The sequence below is a fragment of the Nannobrachium achirus genome, assembly GCF_963921795.1.
Source record: "Nannobrachium achirus genome assembly, chromosome: 12".
In the NCBI taxonomy this organism is placed as follows: Eukaryota; Metazoa; Chordata; class Actinopteri; order Myctophiformes; family Myctophidae; genus Nannobrachium; species Nannobrachium achirus.
Window position 1 is genome coordinate 35599091 of NC_137832.1, and position 26169 is coordinate 35625259.

The 26169-nt window shown below is 44.2% G+C and overlaps 1 protein-coding gene across 3 annotated transcripts in view; it reads right to left on the minus strand.

The window, feature by feature from the left end:
• Window positions 1–2805: 2805 nt before the first annotated feature.
• epg5 (ectopic P-granules autophagy protein 5 homolog (C. elegans)) overlaps window positions 2806–26169 on the minus strand; it is a 40830-nt gene continuing 17466 nt past the window's right edge. For all 3 annotated transcript variants that reach the window (XM_080739493.1, XM_080739494.1, XM_080739492.1), the window contains exons 27-46: window positions 25827–25971; window positions 17257–17428; window positions 16647–16809; window positions 15920–16062; window positions 15647–15803; window positions 14857–15054; window positions 14088–14301; window positions 12999–13195; window positions 12282–12489; window positions 11779–11854; window positions 10969–11072; window positions 10638–10813; window positions 9520–9753; window positions 8987–9196; window positions 7089–7233; window positions 6753–6995; window positions 6383–6596; window positions 5650–5868; window positions 4644–4758; window positions 2806–4547 (exon numbers count right to left, since the gene is read on the minus strand). In XM_080739493.1, the coding sequence (XP_080595619.1) occupies window positions 4365–4547; window positions 4644–4758; window positions 5650–5868; window positions 6383–6596; window positions 6753–6995; window positions 7089–7233; window positions 8987–9196; window positions 9520–9753; window positions 10638–10813; window positions 10969–11072; window positions 11779–11854; window positions 12282–12489; window positions 12999–13195; window positions 14088–14301; window positions 14857–15054; window positions 15647–15803; window positions 15920–16062; window positions 16647–16809; window positions 17257–17428; window positions 25827–25971 (3516 nt within the window). In that variant the 3' untranslated portion in view covers window positions 2806–4364. The remainder of the gene's footprint in view (window positions 4548–4643; window positions 4759–5649; window positions 5869–6382; window positions 6597–6752; window positions 6996–7088; window positions 7234–8986; window positions 9197–9519; window positions 9754–10637; window positions 10814–10968; window positions 11073–11778; window positions 11855–12281; window positions 12490–12998; window positions 13196–14087; window positions 14302–14856; window positions 15055–15646; window positions 15804–15919; window positions 16063–16646; window positions 16810–17256; window positions 17429–25826; window positions 25972–26169) is intronic.

The window sequence follows — 26169 nt, forward strand, 5'->3', positions numbered from 1 at the left end:
TACATAACATACATACCACATGAGAACAAGTAAAACCCATACAAATGCAAGAATCCCACAAACAGGTAAACTGGATAACCTGGAATGTAATATTGGTGTTAATCTGTATTCATTATGAATACATATATTAATGAATTAGACATTCATGACTAATTAGGCTCTTGGTTCAGAGGGCTGGGCTATGTAACTGAATCTCACACACACGCACGCACGCACGCGCGCGCGCGCACACACACACACACACACACACACACACACACACACACACACACACACACACACACACACACACACACACACACACACACACACACACACACACACACACACGTCACACACACACGTACGTCATGGGTATTTTGGGTGGGATGCATGTGAAAGTCAACGCACAGATCACCATCTGGTTGTGGGAGCAGGGGGCTTTGTTTGTTTTATGTCTTCATCCTAATTGCCAATGGTGATCAGTGTGAGACAGTGGGAGTGGAGTTGCTGCACATGCTGTGCTGGAACTCTCCAGGAACAACCGTTTCTGACCCACTGCTGGTTTCCATGACAACAGGAGAATCCGCCAGACAGCAAGTCTGCTGTGGCCTTTTATCTGCTGTGACGGGCAACCCCGCCGCCAGCCACGTGCATCTGGCAAATGTGCACAGTATTATCAGATAATGTGTGAGAATATTATCTGTTAGGCAATATAACCAGTTAACTCTAACCTCAAAATCCATATCCTTTACCCTGGGCAAAGGGTAAAGGATATGATATGAATAACATTCAGGAGTCATTGCAGTAAGGGTGAAACAGATACAGGGTACAGGTAAGAGCAGTCAAGAGCCAAATCAAGATAAGCATGTGCACAGGAATGAATGAATGAACATAATGTGTTCTATCAATAAATATTTAAGTATAAATGTACAGTCTATCACAAGTGAACAGTATCACAGTATTCATATACTGTACATCTATTACATCAATGTTTTAATGGATATAGACTCACTAGTCAATAGTGAAACTATACTTAGGTCTACTAATACTGTATGTACAGTAAGTCAACTGGCCTTCCACGTTGGGTATCTGGATGTACAACAGCAAGTATAAAATGTATCTTATAAAATGTATCATAAAAAACACTCAAGTGCTAATGCTTGAAGCAAAGCACAAACAATATGATGTGGACTGGTACAGTGTGTCGCCCACTGCCTGCCGTGCAGAACGCAAGAACAGAAGGCAGAGTTCATGGTGGAGGACAACAGACGGGCTTCACGAGTCCACCTGCAGGGCATTTAAAAGTGTGAGGAGGAGGAAGAGATGACAGCATGTGCTATCCGTCTCACACAGCTTCAGAAAAAACACAACGTCCTCCATCACCTCGCTCAACGCTACGCATGCTGTAACCATAGTGACCATTGTTGCCGGCGAGTCTGAGATCCAGACAGACCGAGTGGCAGATGAGGACACGTGCACGCGAGCGCCAACGTGCACACACCTACAAACACAGAGCTGCACTCAAAGGATCCTCCTCACCTCGGTTGCCCTTCATACAGTTTTCATTATTGTCCGATGTCCATCCTTCTCCAACACCCCCCTTCCCCCTTTAACTTAACCAGTTAACTCCAACCTCAAAATCCATATCCTTTACCCTAAAACTAACTCTAAAACCATCCATCCATCCATTCATCTTCTTTTTATAAAGATTTGTTTTTTGGGCTTTTATGCATTTATTGATAGGACAGTAGACTGACAGAAAATGGGGGGAGAGACAGGGAGTGACAAGCGGGAAGGGTCGTCCGGATCGGGAATTGAACTGGCAATGCCTAGGTGGTATGCGCCTGGACCAGTAGGCCAGCGGCCACTCCCATCCATCCATCCATCTTCAACCGCTTATATAACTGGGTCACAGCGGTAACAGTTCCAATAGAGATTTCCAGTGTTCCCTCTCCTGAGCAACCTTATTCACTTCATACACACACATATTCAGATACGTGAGAGAATGAGGCAGCGAGAATGCCTATTAATCACTTTAACACTGGCATCCCAATATTGGCATGTCATTATAGGCACACAAAAGGTTTTTGTAAATCGTTGATCAACGATTTACAAAACGTTCCAAAATGCTGCATTGTGAGCTTGTAGGTTGGCTATCAAAATAAATTCAATTTTTGATGTAGTGAAGTGGGTAAACAGTTAAATGAGGCATCACTCTCTAGATCCATTCTTTAAGTACCCTAATGCACTACACCTGAAGGAGTAGTCCTGGGCTGCACACAGTAGTACCATAAAACTGACTTGATACTTGAAATAAGTATAAGTATTATATAAGTATTAAGCATATTAGTCCAGAAGTGTAATCTGGTTCCTAAATATCAGCCATGAGAGATATCCTTCCTTGTACTGAAATGAATCGTCTGTTCTGTGCAGTCAGACACTGTGGTCTGTTCTGTGCAGTCAGACTCTGTGGACTATCACTATCATCTTCTAAAAGCTGTCCCTGGAGAGACCCATTCCTGGTCACTGACTCAGACAGAAATGCTTATGGCATTAACACAGTCACAACATAGCACCGACTTCAGCCTGTTAAAAAAAGGCTGTATGCGATTATCCTTAAGGTTGCACACTGCACAGATTGGCAGATATGGTGCAATTAACAAGAGACTGAGAATGTGACAGCCGTCTTGGAGAATATCATGACTTCATGATATGGATAAACACGTTTTATTTTCAAATGTCTCACTAATAGTCACTATAGCCTTTATGGATCAACTACAAATGTGTGATGTGTTAATAAGTATTCCAATTCCATTTACAGACTCAACTTCATCCCTGCTGCTTTATTCATCCGATAGTTTGAGCAAATTTATTAAGTTGTGCATTAAGAGGAACTGCAATGCCATAGTGCATAAAAATACATACATAAAAACGTACCAGTGCATATACTCTTTCATAATGATCATAATAGCTTTTATGCCTTACAGAAAGTGACAAAAATTATGGTTTCCAGAATAATGAGGTGGAAGAAAATTGAAGACCTCTTTGGCAAAGAAAAACAACCTAAAAGCACTTTTGGCCATAGATACTGTACGTGTAACTGGCAAATTGCAACCAAGATATACAGGCAGGTATGATATGTACTGTAGCTATGCATATTATACCAGGTAGAACCTGGCCATTACTACATAATGTACTGTACTTGTAACTAAATTAGATCTTGGCAATGATTTAGACATTTTAGATCTACTGTATCAGAAGTCCAGAAGCTGTTCCACACACCAGGCACATAGAACTTCAGCTGTATTCAACTGGGTCAGATCTCCATGAAATTCCTCTTCCAGGGAGCTTGTGGATGTGGACCCCTTCAAGTTCTCCAACTGGATTCTACATGAAGATCCTCAAACCACAACACATTTTTCAGAAATGAATTCTACTTCATTCAACAACGAAACATCTCTGTCAAGAACAGAGTGCATTAAAAACCAATAGGCAACAGATGTACAGTAAAGCAACAAGGCATAAAACATGAGTGGGAAAAGTGCAGGGAGGCGGTCATAAAAACACATTAATATTATAAAACATGTTCTTCGATCTCTGTCTAATTCACCGAAGAGCAAAATCTATGATTGAGTCAGTCTGATAATTGAATGTTCGGTAGCTGATACGTTCTGTAGCTGTGCAGCATCAGGTCAACATACTCACGTCAGTCTCTAAGAGCTTCACTCTATAATAGATTGAAGACAATCTCCCAGCTTTCATTGTTAAAACTGTGAGGAAACAATTAGAGCTGAAAAAGGGGGGTGGACAATTGGCTCAGTGACATGATTGGTTCTCAAAGCAGTAGACGTAGGTTTGTTAGCGATTGTTCTCAATGCTGTTCTAGCATTTAGAAGTCCCCAGATGATTGGTAGGCGTGATCTCTTGACATCTGGCAACACGAGACTTAAGTTCTTGTGGATATAGCTGATAACATATAGCTACTGTAGAGCTAGATATTTATAAAATCCAGATGCAGTGCTGAAAACGGGAATCGTCTCCTTGCAGCATAGAATCTTTTACGATGGAGCAGATTTTCATTGTCATTCCAGCGGACATACTGAACGGTAATTTCTTCGCACAACCCTTGTGTCACTCGACAATGACAAATGACAATTTGGTTCTGATTGGTCAAGCGGTTTCCAAGATTAGGCCTGGACACACACAGACCGAGTCACGGGACCCATTTGTAGACTCTTACAGAGCCACGCCTTAAAAGGCTCAATCTTTCCAGTTGAAAATATGTGATTTTGGCCATTGCCACAACATCCACCCAGGGTCGAGCATTAATGTCAGGGTCTGATAGCTGACAGCTTGCGGCACCAGTGGATTGTGCTCAAGTGTTAGCGGATAATGTGGAGGTATCTGAGGTCAGGGTACAGGAGGTTGGCTAGCAGGGCCAGGAGTCTGGGTCCATCTCTCAGACTGTGTCCTGGGTAGCGGATGAATTGAACAGCCTTGTTCACTGAGTCTTCCAGGTCAGCATACTGCTTACTGCTGGCCATGGCCTCCAATGCTCCCAACACCTCCACACACAAAGAGCATACAAAGTTGTTATTAGAACCTAATTACACAAGGAAACAATATGGGTACAATAAACACCACGTGAGTAGTTAACATACTTGCTGTGCCTTAGCAGAGAGCTGCAGGTCAGTGGTGGGTTGCAGACGAATCTCAGTCTCTGTTGGCACCTGGACCGAAAGGAAGGCGGCCAGACAACGCACCACCACTCTGAACCTGTAAATGTAAATTGACATGGCATGTGAATAGACCGTATCAATAGCCAGTTCCATACAGCAGTTGTCTTCAACATTTTCAGGCCAAGGACCCCTTAGTTGAGAGAGAGATGAAGCAGGGACCCCCACAACCTTTTCATAGATTCCATATAAACTCAGCACAAAAAGAAAGGAAACTTCGGTCCATTATATCTCCCCTTTAATAATACCATTGTGTTGAATTGTGTTTTATATAATTTTTATCGTTAATTCGTCACCTTTACAACGAGATACATTTTGTAAGCATCGGGCATTCGTGGAATGAGCACCACAGCCAAACTTGTGGGTAGCGCCGACCCAAAATTTGCCAACATTCGGTCCATTATAACCCCCTTTAATTATGCCAAATGCTATTGTCTTTGATATCATTGTTATCGTTGATTTGTCACCTTTACAACGAGGTAATGATATAAAACACAATACAATTTGGTATTATTAAAGGGGAGATATAATGGACCGTGCTGAGATTAGTTTAATTGTTTGACAGCACAATCATCAGTGTATTTTGGATTCATGTCAATTTGTGTTTTCAGATATTTAACCACTTGATCTTTTACTTAGTCTGCTCTTTTTCTCCTCTACACCAGACCTCTTTGCCGAAAATAGCTGATCTACAAGCTCACCACGCCTCGTGCTGCAAGGCATTGTGAGCTTGTAGATCTGCTCTTTTTGGATAAAGTTCTCAGAATATGGACACTAGGGTTCAAGTGGTAAATATATACAGTATATATAAAAAAAGGCCTCTATCACACAACGATTTGGAAGACCCCCTGTAGTAACTCTGAGGACCCCCTAGGGGTCCCAGACCCATGGTATATGGCTTATAGTCTTCTAGAAGTGTCTGTCACTTTACCTATTTGAAACAGGTGACCTCTTCCCAAGGCCAATGGCTCCCAGCAGCCCAGAATTAAGTCTCTCCTCTCCCAGCTGAGAGAGCCTGGTTTGCAGTCGTAACAGACCCAACGCTACCCCTGCAACCTCCACCTGGCCTGCCTGGGGTTGCAGCTGCTCCACTGACAGGTTTAGAGCTTTGTGCCACCACAGAAACAGCTTGGCTTCATCACCTGGACCACTGGAGACACAACAAACCATTAGAGACAAAACATTCTATAACAGCACACACAACAGGTGTAAGCCCTTCAGACAGGTCATACAATTAATACACAGGGGTCTTCAACGTTTTCAGGCCATAGTTGAGAGAGAGATGAAGCGGGGACCCCCACAACCTTTTCATAGATTCCATATAGTTTCATTGTTTGACAGCACAATCATCATTGTATTTTGGATTCATGTCAATTTGTGTTTTCAGATACATATTTAACCACTTGAACGGTCAATACATAACTTGACATTTCACTCTGTGCTCTTTTTACCCTCTACACCAAACATCTTTGCAGAAAATAGCCGATCTACAAGCTCACAACGCCTTGCAGTGTAGATCTGCTATTTTTGGCTAAAGTTCTCAGAATAATCAAGTGGTTAATATAAAAAAGGAGAAAAAAGTTTCTATCACACAAAGATTTGGAGGACCCCCTGTAGTAACTCTGAGGACCCCCTGTTGAAGACCCTTGTTGTATGAGAAATACCTGGGAAAGGCCTGATTGGTCCATGAGTTGAGGAGAGCCAGTGTTCTCCTGTCATTGGCTGCTGTGTGTTCTGTGTTGAGACGCTGCAGGATGAAGGCATACAGTGTCAGGAAGCTTCCTCCTGACTGGCTCTCAGACAGGAAGTCATCTGCTGTCAACTCGGGCACCTGAAGGGACACCAGCACAGGACCCCAACCTGCAGACTCCTCCTCTGCTGCACACGTACAAGAAAGAAAGACATTGTAGTAGTGTAAAGCTATCCTAAATGAAAGCCCCGGACCCCCTGTTGAAGACCCCTGACATAAACGTATGATCAATAATAACCTTTTAAATATTTATATTGATATTACAGTTGGCAGTAGTTAGTTACCGTGGTTGAAGTAAGCGGTGATGCATGCCTCCATGATGCGCGTCATGTGTCGTACGGAGGCCAAACAACGGGAGCAGGCGGTGAGGAGCGGCAGGATGGGGAACCCCCTCCCCTTCCTGTCCAGCCACACGATCACGTGAGCTGCGAGGGCTTCTCCCGTGGACACGCCCACTCCATTCAGTAACGCCAAGACGTCACTGAACAGACCGCAGAACGCCATGTGCCTCTGCTCCAGACCCGTTTCTACACACAGAGAGAGAAGAGGTTGAAAACACCATGGATGGCTGGCTGACGGCTGATGACACATTGATGTGGATGAGGAATGATGCAGCTCACCAGGCGGGTTGAATGTAATGACGCTCTCCAGCAAAGCCTCCAGCTGGTTCTCCAGGTTCCCAAGCGTGATGCTGCCTCCCTGCTCCAGAGTGATCAGGGACTGTACACACCAACGCACACACGCTGCAGCCTTCAATGTCTCCTCCTGACACGCATGCGTACACACACACACACACGCACACGCGCGCACACGCACACGCACACACACACACACACACACACACACACACACACACACACACACACACACACACACACACACACACATTAAGGCTTCTGCACCTAATTATTTTGGATGCACCGTGTAATTCAACAGGCACATTGTTTGCTTGTCATTATAATTGTACCTTGCATGATATCGCAAAGTGCACACTCTCCTTTATGTAAATGCATTTAATGATTCTTTTGTGTGTCATTTTGAACTCCGCAAGGCTAACAAGCCAGGAGGCTGATTATGTTTTTGCACCTGCCTGTGTGTGTCTGCGTGACTGTGTACAGCTAATCTTGGGACACAGCTGGACCGACTGGTGTCAAACTCTGCATGCATACTCCCAGTAGGACAAGGAAGACACACATCACCCCAAATGTTTCAAATCGGTCTCATTGTGGTACGATAACACGGTGCATTACCGTTTGACCAATAACTGTTGAACATTATTTCGTACAATCAAAACCTTTTTCTTGGATTGCTTGGATCATGCAACTCCCCATATAGACCACGTCCAAGTACGCCTAACTAGATTTCCTGCAATTTTGCATTTAGTTCAAAATACCTTTCTACTACTACTATGTTGTGACAAAATATCCTGTATTCTATAGACAATTACAGTATCAATGCCATCTACACCCTTCAACTCTTCGAAGCATCAGCTGGTCAGATCCATGCAGCGATCCACCACCATGGTCACAGTGGCTTTTATATTACAACCTTTTCTTTGTTGTTTTCTATTGCTCTTTTTATAAACACAAATATGATAAAATGTCAATGTCTGATGTTTATGTCCCATGGATAATGATCATACATGTGTGGGATGAGCTGCACAGCTGATTATGTGGGAGATCCCAAGTGAAATGTGCCAAATTGCCCTGCCAAATTCAAGCAATGTGTTATGTTGTTGTTTCAATTGGCACCCGATAGGCAGCTTGGTCGTGCTGTATGTGTTAAGAGTAGCCTAACAAAAGCAACCAAGTTGGCTGACCAGTGACGAATCCTGGCCGAGGAATGGAATGCCACCACACAGCCAACGCATGACCAGGCTGGGGAGCATGAGGAAGTGGTGTGAGGCTGTTATGTCTGTATATGGTTCTTCTACCCGTTACTGAGGCTCCAGTACTCCCTGACTATCGTTTGTTTAACTACATGAGTGTCCCTATCCTGGGAGAAAACATTCAGCTAAAATAACCGATCTACAAGCTAACAATGCTTTGACAAGTTTTTGTGGTGTCTATAAAGGATGTCAAGATCTCTATTTATTATGTGAGCAGATGGGTGAAACACGTAGACAATAATGGGGTAATAATTCTGACTATGCCATATTTATCCTGGCACAAGGAAGATTACATAAATCATGTAATAAGATTGTGATTGCACACAGGGTAAATATTGTTTTTCCTGTATGTAAATCAGTCCAGAGTAATAACACAACGGCAGAGGTCAGAGTTAAAGGTTCAACTTTGTTCTGCCATTTCGCTCGTTATTCTTGTACAGTACATTACAGACAGCTGAACAGAGACTGATGAAATCTGGATTTTTCCAGCTGGAAAAAATACCGATGACCGTTCGTGTCGCCCCGTTCGGATCGTTCACGCCGCATTACATACATTTAACTTTGTACGTAATCGTGCCGCTTGAACTATCCAGGTTTGAACGCACCATAAGAGGATCCATTCTCTCTCACCTCATGTGGAGTGCCATGGGATTGTGGGTGAAGTCCAGCTGCACTGCGCAGTGACTTGAGCAGCAGTTGAGGAGCAGAGTCAGTGCTAAGCAGCAGGGAAGGAGGGTAGTGGGTGCCCACGTATCCCAGAATGCCCTGGTAAGAGGAGAGGTCCAGCTGGTGCCAGGGCAGGGAGGAGGACTGGACCAGCAGGCTGAGTAAAGGGGAATCCTGTCCCAGGAAAAGGGACCAAAAAATTATAAGAAGAAAAAAATAAATGAATAGAGGATTCAGAGGAATCAAATTGTTGACTTTTCCTTGACACTGAGATGAAAACATAACGTTGTTGTCGGGTGAAAACCTTGTATGTCCAAAACCGTTGGTTTTGCATTTATCATTTTAAAAATGATTTAAACTAGTGCTGTTTTCACTACTTTTGTGCGACAGCCTTGTATAATGAAGCAGGGCTTTACTTTGCGAAAGAACATACAAATTTGAAACTTGGAGATACGAGGTTTCCACCCCGACAACGACGATAAGTAGTTTGGACGTACCGGCTGGCTGAGGAGCTGCTCCTCCTTAGTGAGAAAAACTAACATGTAGAGAAGATACACCAGCATGGTGTGTGTATCTTTCTGAGTGCCCACACTGGCTAGAGTTGGATAGGCCTGTGTGGCAGTGCTGGGCGGGGCCTGGAAGCTGTCACTCAGGAGGACACTGACCCAGTTGACCTCGCAGAGGACCTCTCCAAGGAACAGGAAGCAGCTCTTGGGGCTCCCCCTCTCAACCTTAATGGAACAGTTTTATGAAGAATCAATAAGAAACATGTAAAAACATAGCAAATAAAGGAAATGTGACACAGATCAGATTGCCTCCTCTGTAGAGTGGGATTAGAATGGTTTTCCATTACAATACCATTAGACCAGGGGTTCCCAAACGTTTTTTTTTTTTTTTTTTTTTTTGTCTCAGGGCACCCCATGAATATTTTTTTAATCCGAGGCACCCCTACATTATAATTTTCACTCCCAGCAGTTTATATTTATAGCATATCGTCGTTGTCGGGTGGAAACCTTGTATGTCCAAAACCGTTCGTTTTGTATTTATCATCTATAAAATGATCTAAACTAGTGAAAACAGCAGATCTACAAGCACACAATGTGTGCTTGTTTGTAGATCGGCTGTTTTCGCTAGTTTTGTGTGACAGTCTTGTATGATGAAGCAGGGCTTTGCTCTACCAAAAGACGTACACATTTGAAACTTTGAGATACGAGGTTTCTGCCCGACAGTGACAATATTTTAGTGATTAGGTTTAAAATGATACTAAATATTTTTTCAAGTGTCCAAATAAATTCCAAATATTATCAAATGATCTCGCGGCACCCCTGGTCTGCCGTCACGGCACCCCTGGGTGCCCCTAACCCACTTTGAAAACCCTTGCATTAGACTATTATTATTTATATCCTTGTGGTCCTTGAGAGGCAAAGGCTAATTTAGAGACAGGTTGCAGAGACTATATTTATGCAGGTCAGGGTCATTCTATCGGTTAGGGGCTAAAGGGCAGAGACGAGGACAAAGGTCTGACGTTAACAGCTCCATAGCTTGCATGTCTAGGTCCAGTGTTTACATGTTGGGGTCAGGGTTTTCAGGTCAGCGGTCAGAACCAGGGACATACTTTGAAGAGCTGTTCCATGAGCTGAGTGTCGGGGTGTAGGAATCTCCAGGGAAGGCCGCGGAGGTGAATGTGGTACAGATAGAGCAGGTACTCTGGGGTGCGAGGAGAGGTGCAGCTCTCGAAGTATTGCATCATACACAGCCACAGGGCTCCCCTCTGGCCTGGGAGCAAACGATCTGGTACACACACACAAACACAACTGTACATTCTGTACACAAGTCCAGACTACAAAGCTTAAACAACAACAATACACTCACTTAGGGAATGTGTGTGTGTGGGGGGGGGGGGGGGGGGGGCAGCTTTTAGACAGAGCTATTCACAAGGAACCCACCTCTGAATTTGTGATGTAATGTGTCAATGAGTTGGGAATAGAGGCTAACCAGACAGCCTGCAGCATTGGCATCGGTTTCCAACCAAGGATAGCAAATTGGGTTGCTAAGACAGGAGAAGGAACAATCATGTGATAAGTGAGGGAACTGTAACTGAATGGCATCAAGCAAACAATTCAGGATTGTTCGAGCTGTAGTCATCGTCTTTGTACGTTATGTATTTTATTGTTATTTCTTTGTAATGCAGACATTAGACCTCGTCTTCTCTCCTTATATTGATCTGCAGTAAATAGCAAGGGATCACGCATGGCATAAAACCAAATTATGACAATCTTTTTGCCAATTTATTTATATGTGCAGAACTTCTTTCGATGCGAGTAATGTGTATATCACTGGGACGAATAAATAAAATCTCCTAGTACTATTACACATATTAAAACTACCACTATTGTTGGAAATAAAGTCAATGTTTTCTGTACTTTGTTACTATCTCTACTTGAGTATTTGGCTTTTACTGCACTACATTTCAAAGTAAAATATTTTACTTTACTCCACTACATTTCTAGGCAAGAGGATAGCAGATTTACAAGTTCACGATGCTTTGTGAGCTTGTAGATCGCCCATTTTCTCTATTATTGATTTTCTTTATAAAAATGTCAACAGAAAAATGTGAAAAACCATATGCTTTTGAATACTTAGGTTTAGTTCTCCAGTACTTTAACTCTGGCAAAAATGTGAATGTAGACAGCAAGCAAGCAAGGATCAGGCTTAACGAGAGATATAAGAGAAAGCAGAAGAGGAGCCATGATTACCTGGCATCGTCGGTCTGCACTGGTAGGATCCACGGCTTAAACAACTTCCCAATCTTACTGTTCAGGTCCTGCAGCACTGTCAGTGAGTGGAGTAGAAAACACCTTCACCACTTAATACTACAGTAGCTCTATTTTGTATTAATTATGCAGGTTATGCAGGTCCCATTGCGACGCGCACATAATTGTAGATTGGCTAGTTTCACCATAAAAAAATAAATAAATCAAACCTCGGTTCGAAGTGAAGCTGTACATTTTTATTCTATGTGTTCTAGAGCTATGAAATCCGTGTTCTAGATCTATACATTCTGTGTTCTAGATCTATACTTTCTATGTGCTTTAGTTCTATATTTTTATGAATTCTGAATGAATGAATGATTTTATCTGGAGGGCCAAATTGCCATGTGAAGCTTGACCAATCCTCAATTCTGCATGCACGGGACATTTACGGGACAGGCAAAGCCTGTTAATTCTGGACTGGAATGACCATACATGGACAACTTTACCTTTCAGAACTTTGCTGCTGCCCACTGGCTCCCTGGCACAGCTACTGAGCTGCACATTGATTAGACAACCAATCAGATGTTCCCAGAAAGTAACGACCTCACTGATGTACGGGGTCCAGGCAGAGTACAGGCCAAAGGTCCGCAGGTCAGCTTTACTGAGTCGACTCCGCAGAAAGTAATCACTCAGCCAATCAACGGTCTCCTCTACCTGTTAATGACCAAAAAGAATTCATTGTCACAAGACCTGTATCTACTTTGATGAGGCAAAACTAAAAACACACACAATAACGATACATGTTCATCACATGACTCCAGAAATAATGTGTACCGATGGGCATGGCCTATTTGGGGAGTCCAGCCAGGGACAAAAACATTTGCATTGTAAGACCTATGGTTTTGTAAATCTGGTACTGTATCATGAGGCTTATTTGACAAATGTAGGATGGATCATCTTCCTTGGCCTACTGGGAGTGTACATGCAAAAATTGATGTTAACATTTGTCCAGCGGTGTCCGAGATTCGTTGCAGACAGATGGACAAACATACGGAAACACAGACGGGGGATGGAGGGCAAAAAGCATAATCTCCACCTTCCGGCCTGTTGGCCTGGCAGAGATAATAATTATCTTAGTACAAAGTCAAACTATGCTCTCAGGGTCTTATTTCTTATTACAGACATCAATATTAGTTAGTGACATTTCTTTTGGCTTCCATTACCTGCTGTGGAGAAAGGCTGACAGGGGATCTGTAGGAGGATGGTGGCCTTGGTGGGGGACTTAGGGCAGTGCCTCGGCCGTCAGTAGAGCTGCTTCCTGCCTCAGTCTTACCCTTAGTGCTCTGGGAGCTAGGTGAGCAGCTCAGAACTCGCAGAGTCACCTTCCAACACTCTGGACTCAGCAATTGGTCTGAGGAGCCTGACCACGTTTTAAATAAAGGTGCAAAAAAAAAAAAAAGAGAACACGTAAAGATACTGTTAAGGCAATTGCTGTTTCTTTTTTTTGCCATTTGACATCCTCATGGAGAATTATTGGATTTTAGCTCATTCAGCACCAAGGACAGTGCCTCGGGGTTTTCCTCAGGCAGCGAACATATTTCCCAGGTTGCATCCCGTCTACTTTTCATTCAAATCCTAAGATCAAATGAACACTCGATGATGTTTGGGCCTTCAAATGTGTGAGGGGGTCAGGGCTGCTGCAACAAACTGAACTGAGATACAGTAACCTTAGATGTAAGACTACATTACTTACAACTCCCTGCAAATCAAAACATCAACAGATGAAGCAAAATAGATCGCACAATATCAAGTCTTTGTCTCTGCTGCAAATTACACTATTGCACCAACACTTTGGACCATGAGAGAAATTGCCTGAATAGGATCCAACCTCAATCCTGCTGCAAATAAAGTGCATATGACTCACGTTTCTCTCAGGAGTTTACTGTTACACCCCCCCCTCGACAGACACACAGACAGACACACAGACAGACACACAGACACAGACACACACACACACACACACACACACACACACACACACACACACACACACAGAGCTTATGTTTTTTGCTTAAACTTGTTACTCCAAATTGCCCTCTTGCTTTAATGTGAATTCCATCTGAATTGCCATGGGCTGTCACACCATTTTAGAGGATGCTTTTATCCAACTCAAATACATATTATTTTTAGACTGCTTAAAATATATGGTGTCCTACTTAACTATCCAGGACCTTTACACCCCACAAGTTTACCTAACAAACTACTATACTAAAACACAATATAGATACTTGAACGCGTGCACACACACTCACTGGTCATAAGCAGACGCAGACAATCGCTGTAGTGGTCAGGGAAATGGTGTCGTAAAAGCATGGTCCAGTGTTTTGTGAAAAGGTGAAAGGGCGTGAGGAGGTCAGGCTCAGGGTCCCGGCCACAGACGCACAGCGCTCCGTGCACCAGCTCCAGCAGACGGGTTCTCTCAGAGAAGACGGGATGTGCTTCAGTCAGCCACTGAAATAAGTCAAACTAGAGAACAGAGACACAGCACAAGAGGAGCTGAGACCCTATGATATGAGTCTATAACTAGAAATCACTGCTATGTGACAGAGACTGTAGCTACGATAGGCTTGTCACAATTATTACATAATCGTCTAATCGCAATTATTTGACATAATGGCAGTTATTTTGACAATCATTTCCATGTTGAAAAATGTTCATATAGGCCTATTTTCAAACATTTTCAAAAAGTGGAATTTCCACACTATCCAAAATAGCAGATCTAAAAGCTCACAATGCGTCACAATGCAACACTTTGTGAGCTTGTAGATCGGCTATTTCCACTATGAATGTCCTTTTTTAAGTATAAAGTTGTCAAATATGTCAGTCCTTTCTTTGTATATTTAGGTTATGTAACATATCTGCCATGTGAAACTTCAAAGCCTACAAGCCAAACGGAAATGTAATTGTCAACGACAAAAACACAATTAAATTGTTAATCGCAATTATTTGAGTGACAACTAATCATCATGTAAAATGTCATAATCCAATCGCGACAGCCCTAACTGTAGCATGGTGGCTAACCTTAGTGAGCAGCATGAAAATGACATCTGCAGCACTGTCAGAGTGCAGTGATGACACTACATCCTGGTAGAGGAAGACAAGTTGATCGGGCGCCACGTTGGGAGTGAAAAAGGGGGAAATGAGATGACACAGACGCCTGTGCTCCAGGATGGTCTTCAGCACACGGCCACACTCTGCTGCGGTGCCTAGGATGAACACCTACGGAAGACAATTACAAGGAAGTCCTATTCATTCTTTAGCCATATTGACCAAATTTTAGGAATGAATATACAGTATGTGAAAACATATGTGTGTACACCAGGTCAGGAATGTCATCATTTGGGGGGCAAGGCCACTTGGCCTTTGGTGTTGTAATTTTTTTGAGGGCACAAAGGCCAAATGCCAGGGCAGGAAGTCCATCAAATAAAACAATATGTTAGCCCATTGAAATTATTTGATGAATTTAAGTGTTAGGGATGATAACCTAATCTGCAGTGAAATAGTTAAATGATGGTATTTACAATCTGATCCATGCTCAGCCCTGCAACTTCATGAAATTCCTGCCCTGGTGTACGCACATATTTAGTTATTTTTGGGGGCATTTTTAAGCCTTTATTTGATAGTGCTAGAGGAGAAAGACAGGACATATGGAGATAGTAGGGGAATGACATGCTGTACAGCAAACGGGCCGGCCGTGATAATCTGACTGGGGACTCAGTGCCTTTTTTTGCCCATGTGGTACAGTATGTGCTATTGGGCCACATTTTGGCATCTTGTGTTCGCAGGTATGTGCATGTGTGTTGTTGGTTACCTGTCCCAGTATCTCCACACAGGAGGTGAGGTACTGGCGTGTCGGTGGGTGTCTCAGTGTGTCCTCACACACAAACGACACCACCAGGTAGAAGGCAGACACCCCAACACTGTGCACGGCTGGGCTCTTCTGTGCCTTGTACATATTCACCAGAGCCCTGAGGACATGACAATGTTCATTTGTACTGCCGTTCCAAGTGAGAGAGACACTGTCAGATGAATACATTTCATTTACTTTTGTGGGTCTGGGGCGGGGTCTAATATATATACTGACGTGATAAAGTTCTCTGTGTGCACCGCGGCTTTGGCCAGGCTTTGAGGAGGTGCAGCCATGGCATCTGCCTGAAGCTTTTTGATGTCACTTCGCAGAGACAGTATCTGAGCTTGTACGGCGTCCTGTTTGTGGACACTTTCACACTACACACACACACACACACACACACACACACACACACACACACACACACACACACACACACACACACACACACACACACACACACACACACACACACACACACACACACACACACACACACACACACACACACACACACACACACACGAGGTAAATGGTAGCATTTACACAAATTAATCTCCAGTAAGACTCCCTAATCGGGATCGTGATTTGAGAGCAAAATGTGTAGGAGCAGTGTCCAAAAAAATCGGCCTGATGGTGGCGCTATATGGGAGAGATCCATATTGATGACATGAGTGTAGACATATTGTGTACTGATTAGCGTAAACTTAGGGCAAAATCTGTAGGAGCAATGTCCAAAAATGTGTTTTGCAAGAATCGGCCTCATGGTGGCACTAGAAGAGGGTCATGTGAGAATTGAGGGGTTAGGGTCAGCGGTTAAGGAGATATGAGCAGGGCAAAAGTGTGACGTGTGACAGACTGACTGACTGACAGACTGACGGACAGCTGGTCGAGGATTTGCGCAATAATGAAGAATAGTGAGATTCTTAAATGTTGGAATTGAGAGAGTATGAGGCCTTACTGTGACAGTGATGCTTGCAGGTCCCTGACAGGACTGCCCAGCCTTTCCTTTACACTCCAGCTTCATGGTGACTTGCTCAGGTTGGTTCTTATAGAGCAGAGGGAGGTTCTCCAGCAGCTCCTGTTCCATTGCCACCTGCTGGGCTTCCCGTGACACTGCAATCCTGACACAAACATAAAGGTCCACACCAATAGATTATCCCACACATCTGTGATGGCACATAAAAAGCTTGTATCAGCTGCTAAGTGAGGTCTCTTACTTGCACATGAGACTGTGATATTGTACCCAAGTCTTTGTTTCTTTTTTGAGCACGAACCTTTAATTGACATTGTTGTAATGTTATCTGAGATTTCCCTTTGTTTCTGTCTCTATTCTTATGTCTTTAGGAGCTTTTACACATGTAAACTTGTGACAACTTGATGTGACAACAAGCTTGAAGTTTGTGTGTGATCAAGTGTGTGTGTGTGTGTGTGTGTGTGTGTGTTTGTGTATGTGTGTGTGTGTGTGTGTGTGTGTGTGTGTGTGTGTGTGTGTGTGTGTGTGTGTGTGTGTGTGTGTGTGTGCGTGTGTGTGTGCGTGTGTGTGCGTGCACGCGCGGGCGCATGCGTACCTGGCCTGGTCCTGCAGGGTGCTGAGGTCAGTCTTCAGCAGTTCAGCAGCAGCTTTAGTGTCTGTGAGGCACGTGGAGGGGATGGCTGCTACAGGGGCTTTATGCAGCTGCAGGTCCGGAGCGGAGCGAGGCACTGGGTGCTTCTGTAGGTTGGACAGGATACGCTCCTTGGCTGCACACAACGAGAGCAAAAATGTGACAGAGGAATCTGTAGGCCTAATAGTGGTTAATACATGATGAACTGAGCAAGACTAAGTTATAAAAAGGTTATGATTTAGAGCTAATAAGCACAGATGTCAGACATCATTTCTGCATACGGAGATTCCGAACCTTTCGCGGCGGATCTGAAAAACCGTGGATCGGGTCGGGTCGAGGCCTAGCTAAGAACGTAGGCAAAGGTCTGAGCTATCTGCGTGCGTAATTTGGCACCAACCATGTGCTGTCAGGGCTCTTTCATGCGATTGGCCCAATTCGGCCTCGGCTTCGGGATGCCAACGTTTTTTTTAGCCATCTGCAAAATAATGCCTTTCTTCACCAATGTGTCCATAAAGGTGTCTTCTAACACCTCTCAATTAAATTCAGCCTCTCCAACTGATCTCCTCAGGTAAACTTAGTGGGAGCCCATTAAAGTAGAAATTACTAATTTCCGACCCAACCTTTTCGGTCCGTCTTTCAGCGGGTAAGGGCTAAATTGGGAAGGCAGCTACCCACGTTGCCCAGTGCTGACGCTTCCGCTGGAGGAAACTTTGTGGGAGCCAATCAAACTTGAGAAAACCTGATGTGAAACACAGAGGGAATATTAATAATTGGCTCTATGCATGCAGCTATTCTGCGTTTGGCTCTGGGCTGCAGCTCCACTTCCGGTTCTCGTCTTATCACGCTTAGCACTCTGTCTCTCTCTGACTCTCTGGTGTTGTGTGTCAAGCACTGAGCCCAGCCACAGCATGCAACTGTATAGAGGATTAGATAGATTAGATAGTTGGAAACACCCTGGCACTGCTCTCATGAGTCACAAACCCCACCTCCACCCACAGGTAAAAACATAATGTTCAGAAGTCTTGAGTTTTATTTATTATTATTATTATTATTATTGTTATTATTACCCCTATCGTTAAATCGGTCCACGAAGCCGAGGTCCTAGGGCTGGTGTACACGACAAATTTCCAAACCCCGCTGTGTGTTCCCTGGGGGCGTGAAAAATAAGGGGGTGGGCTCTACATGTCCTCTGGGACCCCATCTACGTATGGACACCACTTGTTCGCCCATCCGTCTTACGGATGCTTTTTTATTCCATTTTATTTGTTTTAGGGTCCTATCTTGCAGTTCAAGCCTATTTCCACAGGGTGGCAGGCTACTTTCCCAACCTACTGGAGGTGAACATGCAGGGGCGTCAATTGGGTATGGCAAGCTATGGCAGCTGCCATACCTTGGCTACAGGGGGGAAATAATTAAATGTACTTTTCATCGTGCCTGTTGCTAAGGTATGGCAACATGATTGGTGTCTTGCAAGACACCAGTCATGTTGCCATACCTTAGCCTTTCCTGAACTGACGCCGCTGTGAACATGTGTACACAGCCAGCATATTACTCAATGCCAAACTTTGCACACACACTCCTTGCCTGCCAATCCACAACCTCCACCCCTCCAGGGACCCCCAGGGCTTATCTCCCGATTAGGACACTTTCCAGCATAGTGACATGCAGAACAAACTGTCCATATAGTATGGTTTACATAAAAGTCAGTTGTCTTTCACACACACACACACACACACACACACACACACACACACACACACACACACACATATATATATATATATACACATATATATATATATATATATATATATATATATATATATATATATATATATATATTTCATTTATTTATTTCATAAATATTTTTCATCACAATTGGGTTTGTGGGGAGCCATCCCTGCTTCAAGCTGTCACAGCACGGCACCAACACTTCAAACTAGTTAAAAAACCCAATACAGCAGATCTACAAGCACCTCACAGATCTACAAGCACCTCGCACATGCCAGGGACAGAGTAGGTTGGCCTGCATAAGCCTTGCTGTCAACACACTATACTACACCACTCAGGCCACCAAGCCAGGTGTGGTCAATTAGTGCCTTCTTTTGATCAGTGGCTTCTGCTTGATGAGTGGCACCAGTCTGTCTTTGTTCCCTGGTCAGTCAAGTTCACTGGGAGAGAATGTTTCAGATCAGTGCAAGTGTATTTGTTTTCCATTTGGACTTACTGTGTTTTGTTGGTACAGTATGCGTGCGTGCGACTAACTAATATTTCTGATAATTCCAATTTGTTTGTTGTTTAATTAGCCGGATTGTGAATGCCCTGCATTTTTCTTTCATCTTTAGAACCACACGTGTGTAACAAAACAGAGTGGTGATCATTTGGTGTGGGTGAAGAGAAGAAAAACATTTCATTAAAGGAGTAGTTCACCCCCAAAGTGACTTTTTTTCTATTGAACTCAAGTCTCCATGGCGTGAGTAATACATTGAAAAAATAAGTCATTTTGGGGGTGAACTACTCCTTGAATGTCAGTTTTGTGGTGTTTTGACTGGACACCCTGAACATATTGCCAGATAGACAGACAGACAGACAGACAGACAGACAGACAGACAGAGAATTGTAGGCCTTGCATTTATTTGACTTGGTTCCAACAGATGGCGAAAATAGCTAATCTTCAAGCTCACAATGCCTCACTGTTTGGACAAAGAGTTGAGGCGTTACATTTTGTAAAACACGGCCTTGTGAAAATAGCAGATCTACATGCTCACAACACCTCACAACGCAGGGCGGCGTGAGCATGTAGATCTGATATTTTCACAATTTCTGCCCCTAATATTTAATTTATCATTTTAAAAGTATTAAAAAGTCCTTAAATTGTCTCTTTAGAAATGTGCAGATAGCCTCTGTATACTGTTGAGTGGAAAAACAATGTTTCACATTAAGCTAAACATTTGGGACCACCCAAGATCATTTGGAGACCCCTCTAGGGGTCCCATAGTTGAACCACTGACTTATAAGGGGAGTATGGAGACCCCTCTAGGGGTCCCATAGTTGAACCACTGACTTATAAGGGGAGTATATGAGGCTGGATCCGTCTGGAACACTGCACTATAGGCTCTCACCAGCTCTGTAGCTCTCCACACTTGAACAGTTGTGTCCTTAAATTCAATTATAATAATTAACCCCTGTATATACGGGCAATAGTTTTACATGACTTTGTGTACACAGCCAATAGTTTTACATGAACATGTCTAGGCTTTAGTACTGTACTGCCTCGTATAGCCCAACAGAGCCCAGCACAGAACAGCACAGCCCACCAGAGCCCAATACAGCCCCCCAGAGCCCAACAGAGTCCAGCAAACCTAAGTCCAGCCCAGCCGAGTAGGAGTATAGACCGGGGAAAGGGGGTAGTTAGATGACTCCACCAGGCCATTACTGTCCAGATCTGGCTTGAATAGGCCAGACTAGGGTAGACAGGACTGCACCAGACAACACCAGGCTGCTCCAGCCTGGTGGGACACTCAGAGACTTTGTAAACGCCTGTGTACATTTCCCATAGATTCTATGGGACTTGAACACTTGCTCCTGCCCTTCGTGTACACAATCTGTGCCGTGTCCCCTCAGAGGGACATTGTGGGCCCCCCGACCTCACTTTGAGAACCGGCCATGGACCACTTGATAAGCCCACAGTGTCCCTCTGAGGGTCCCCCGACCTCACTTTGAGAACCGACCATGGACCACTTGATAAGCCCACAGTGTCCCTCTGAGGGTTCATGTAAAACTACTGGTGACTTTGTACACGCCTGTGTACATTTCCCATAGATTCTATGGGACTTGAACACTTGCTCCTGCCCTTCGTGTACACGGTCTGTGCCGTGTCCCCTCAGAGGGACACTGTGGGCCCCCGACCTCACTTTGAGAACCGACCATGGACCACTTGATAAGCCCACAGTGTCCCTCTGAGGGTCCCCCGACCTCACTTTGAGGACCGACCATGGACCACTTGATAAGCCCACAGTGTCCCTCTGAGGGTCCCCGACCTCACTTTGAGAACCGACCATGGACCACTTGATAAGCCCACAGTGTCCCTCTGAGGGTTCATGTAAAACTACTGGTGACTTTGTACATGCCTGTGTACATTTCCCATAGATTCTATGGGACTTGAACACTTGCTCCTGCCCTTCGTGTACACGGTCTGTGCCGTGTCCCCTCAGAGGGACACTGTGGGCCCCCCGACCTCACTTTGAGAACCGGCCATGGACCACTTGATAAGCCCACAGTGTCCCTCTGAGGGTTCATGTAAAACTTAAAACTAATGCCCGTGTACACAGTGGTTAATCGCATGTGCAAGGATCTACAGAGCTGGCTGGAGCAGCCTGGTGGAGTCTGGTGCAGTCCTGTCTACCCTGGTCTGGCCTATTCAAGCCAGATCTGGACAGTAATGGCCTGGTGGAGTCATCTAACTACCCCCTTTCCCCGGTCTATACTCCTACTCGGCAGGACTGGGCTGGACTTAGGTTTGCTGGACTCTGTTGGGCTCTGGGGGGCTGTATTGGGCTCTGGTGGGCTGTGCTGTTCTGTGCTGGGCTCTGTTGGGCTATACGAGGCAGTACAGTACTAAAGCCTAGACATGTTCATGTAAAACTATTGGCCGTGTACACAAAGTCATGTAAAACTATTGCCTGTGTACACAGTGGCTTTTTCCTTGACCTTTCGAGTTAGGAGTGTCGTAGAGACACGAGACCGGGTTTGTTGGATTCAGCGTCAAAAAGTAAGTCAGAATAAGTGTCTTTTATCCGAAAGAATGTGTAATCGTGTTGGTGGCGTGCAAATTTCGTGTCTTTTTCGCAATCATAAAGGGTTCAAAGTGTCGGAGAGACACGAAACCCATTCCATCGGATCAGGCATCCTTCAAATATGAAAAGTGTTTCCTGCGTAAAACAAACAGATTTTTTTAGATTTTTTTATTGATTTTAAGGACAAAAATCCGGGTTTCGGTGTCTTTTTCGCAATCGTAAAGGGTCATGAGAACCTAAGTCCAGCCCAGCCGAGTAGGAGTATAGACCGGGGAAAGGGGGTAGTTAGATGACTCCACCAGGCCATTACTGTCCAGATCTGGCTTGAATAGGCCAGACTAGGGTAGACAGGACTGCACCAGACAACACCAGGCTGCTCCAGCCTGGTGGGACACTCAGAGACTTTGTAAACGCCTGTGTACATTTCCCATAGATTCTATGGGACTTGAACACTTGCTCCTGCCCTTCGTGTACACAATCTGTGCCGTGTCCCCTCAGAGGGACATTGTGGGCCCCCCGACCTCACTTTGAGAACCGGCCATGGACCAGATCGGGCATGCTTCAAATATGAAACGTGTGTCCTGCCTGAAACAAAACATATTTTTTTGATTTTTTTTATTCATTTTAAGGACAAAGGGCCTGTTTTGACGCCTAAAACGACCCTTTTCCTTGACCTTTCGAGTTAGGAGTGCCGTGTACACAGGATCTACAGAGCTGGCTGGAGCATGGAGCAGCCTGGTGGAGTCTGGTGCAGTCATCTAACTACCCCCCTTCCCTGGTCTATACTCCTATTGGGCAGGACTGGGCTGGACTTAGGTTTGCTGGAGTCTATTGGGCTCTGGTAGGCTGTATTGGGCTCTGGTGGGCCGTGTTGTGCTGTGATGGGCTCTGTTGGGCTACACGAGACAGTACAGTACTAAAGCCTGAACATGTTCATGTAAAACTATTGGCTGTGTACACAAAGTCATGTGAAACTATTGCCCGTATATACAGGGGTTAATTATTATAATTGAATTTAAGGACACAACTGTTCAAGTGTGGAGAGCTACAGAGCTGGCGAGAGCCTAGTGCAGTGTTCCAGACGGATCCAGCCTCATATACTCCCCTTATAAGTCAGTGGTTCAACTATGGGACCCCTAGAGGGGTCTCCATACTCCCCTTATAAGTCAGTGGTTCAACTATGGGACCCCTAGAGGGGTCTCCAAATGATCTTGGGTGGTCCCAAATGTTTAGCTTAATGTGAAACATTGTTTTTCCACTCAACAGTATACAGAGGCTATCTGCACATTTCTAAAGAGACAATTTAAGGACTTTTTAATACTTTTAAAATGATAAATTAAATATTAGGGGCAGAAATTGTGAAAATATCAGATCTACATGCTCACGCCGCCCTGCGTTGTGAGGTGTTGTGAGCATGTAGATCTGCTATTTTCACAAGGCCGTGTTTTACAAAATGTAACGCCTCAACTCTTTGTCCAAACAGTGAGGCATTGTGAGCTTGAAGATTAGCTATTTTCGCCATCTGTTGGAACCAAGTCAAATAAATGCAAGGCCTACAATTCTCTGTCTGTCTGTCTGTCTGTCTGTCTGTCTGTCTGTCTGTCTGTCTGTCTATCTGGCAATATCCTCAGGGTGTCCAGTCAAAACACCACAAAACTGACATTCAAGGAGTAGTTCACCCCCAAAATGACTTATTTTTTCAATGTATTACTCACGCCATGGAGACTTGAGTTCAATAGAAAAAAAGTCACTTTGGGGGTGAACTACTCCTTTAATGAAATGTTTTTCTTCTCTTCACCCACACCAAATGATCACCACTCTGTTTTGTTACACACGTGTGGTTCTAAAGATGAAAGAAAAATGCAGGGCATTCACAATCCGGCTAATTAAACAACAAACAAATTGGAATTATCAGAAATATGAGTTAGTCGCACGCATACTGTACCAACAAAACACAGTAAGTCCAAATGGAAAACAAATACACTTGCACTGATCTGAAACATTCTCTCCCAGTGAACTTGACTGACCAGGGAACAAAGACAGACTGGTGCCACTCATCAAGCAGAAGCCACTGATCAGAAGAAGGCACTAATTGACCACACCTGGCTTGGTGGCCTGAGTGGTGTAGTATAGTGTGTTGACAGCAAGGCTTATACAGGCCAACCTACTCTGTCCCTGGCATGTGCGAGGTGCTTGTAGATCTGTGAGGTGCTTGTAGATCTGCTGTATTGGGTTTTTTAACTAGTTTGAAGTGTTGGTGCCATGCTGTGACAGCTTGAAGCAGGGATGGCTCCCCACAAACCCAATTGTGATGAAAAATATTTATGAAATAAATAAATGAAATATATATATATATATATAATATATATATATATATATATATATATATATATATATATATATATATATATATATATACATATATATATATATATATTATATATATATATATATGTATATATATATATATATATATATATATATATATGTATATATATATATATATATATATATATATATGTGTGTGTGTGTGTGTGTGTGTGTGTGTGTGTGTGTGTGTGTGTGTGTGTGTGTGTGTGTGTGTGTGTGTGAAAGACAACTGACTTTTATGTAAACCATACTATATGGACAGTTTGTTCTGCATGTCACTATGCTGGAAAGTGTCCTAATCGGGAGATAAGCCCTGGGGGTCCCTGGAGGGGTGGAGGTTGTGGATTGGCAGGCAAGGAGTGTGTGTGCAAAGTTTGGCATTGAGTAATATGCTGGCTGTGTACACATGTTCACAGCTGCGTCAGTTCAGGAAAGGCTAAGGTATGGCAACATGACTGGTGTCTTGCAAGACACCAATCATGTTGCCATACCTTAGCAACAGGCACGATGAAAAGTACATTTAATTATTTCCCCCCTGTAGCCAAGGTATGGATAAGCCCACAGTGTCCCTCTGAGGGTCCCCCGACCTCACTTTGAGAACCACCACGGACCACTTGATAAGCCCACAGTGTCCCTCTGAGGGTCCCCTGACCTCACTTTGAGAACCGACCACGGACCACTTGATAAGCTCACAGTGTCCCTCTGAGGGTCCCCCGACCTCACTTTGAGAACCGACCACGGACCACTTGATAAGCCCACAGTGTCCCTCTGAGGGTCCCCCGACCTCACTTTGAGAACCGACCATGGACCACTTGATAAGCCCACAGTGTCCCTCTGAGGGTCCCCCGACCTCACTTTGAGAACCACCACGGACCACTTGTTAAGCCCACAGTGTCCCTCTGAGGGTTCATGTAAAACTACTGGTCGTGGACACCACCTAGGGCCTGTGTACATATGGCTCTCTGCTGCCCCCCATTAAGAAACTATAGACGGCACAGACCGTGTACACGAAGGGCAGGAGCAAGTGGTCAAGTCCCATAGAATCTATGGGAAATGTACGAAGTCGTGTACAAAGTCACCGGTTGGTCCACGAGCCATAGTTTTTTCCATTGTAGCTCCCTACAGTGTACACGAATATGATTATTATCCATGTATAAAAATAATTTTATGATGAGTCAACATAGCATTTTGCTTTTCAGCATATTTTGGCAGCCATCTTTGATTTTCAAGTGGCCCGGTTTCTTAAATTGAAGAGTGGCCTCCAAAGATGATGTGTACCAATTTTCACGCTTGTATCACCAAGTGAACGATTCTCAGAAAATACTGCTGTTAGCCGCAGCACTAACAGCAGTGAAGCTGGCTACCTACCGGCATTGGGGCTGATGTAGTCAGTGAATCCAGGGTTCTGGTTCTGGTGGAAGATGGGCTCACTCTGCACCTTCTCCCACAGAGACAGAACCTCCTTCTCATCATACAGCACACGCTCACGGTCCACATACTCCAACCACAGCTCCTATAACATCATAAAACACAACATGTTGAACATTATCCCCCACCATGCAAACTGACAAGTGTCTTGTGTTCTACCATCACCATTCTAGTTGTTGATTATTCCTGGGAAAAAAGAAACACAAAGAAAAAAAGACGCGCACACGCACACGCACACACACACACACACACACACACACACACACACACACACACACACACA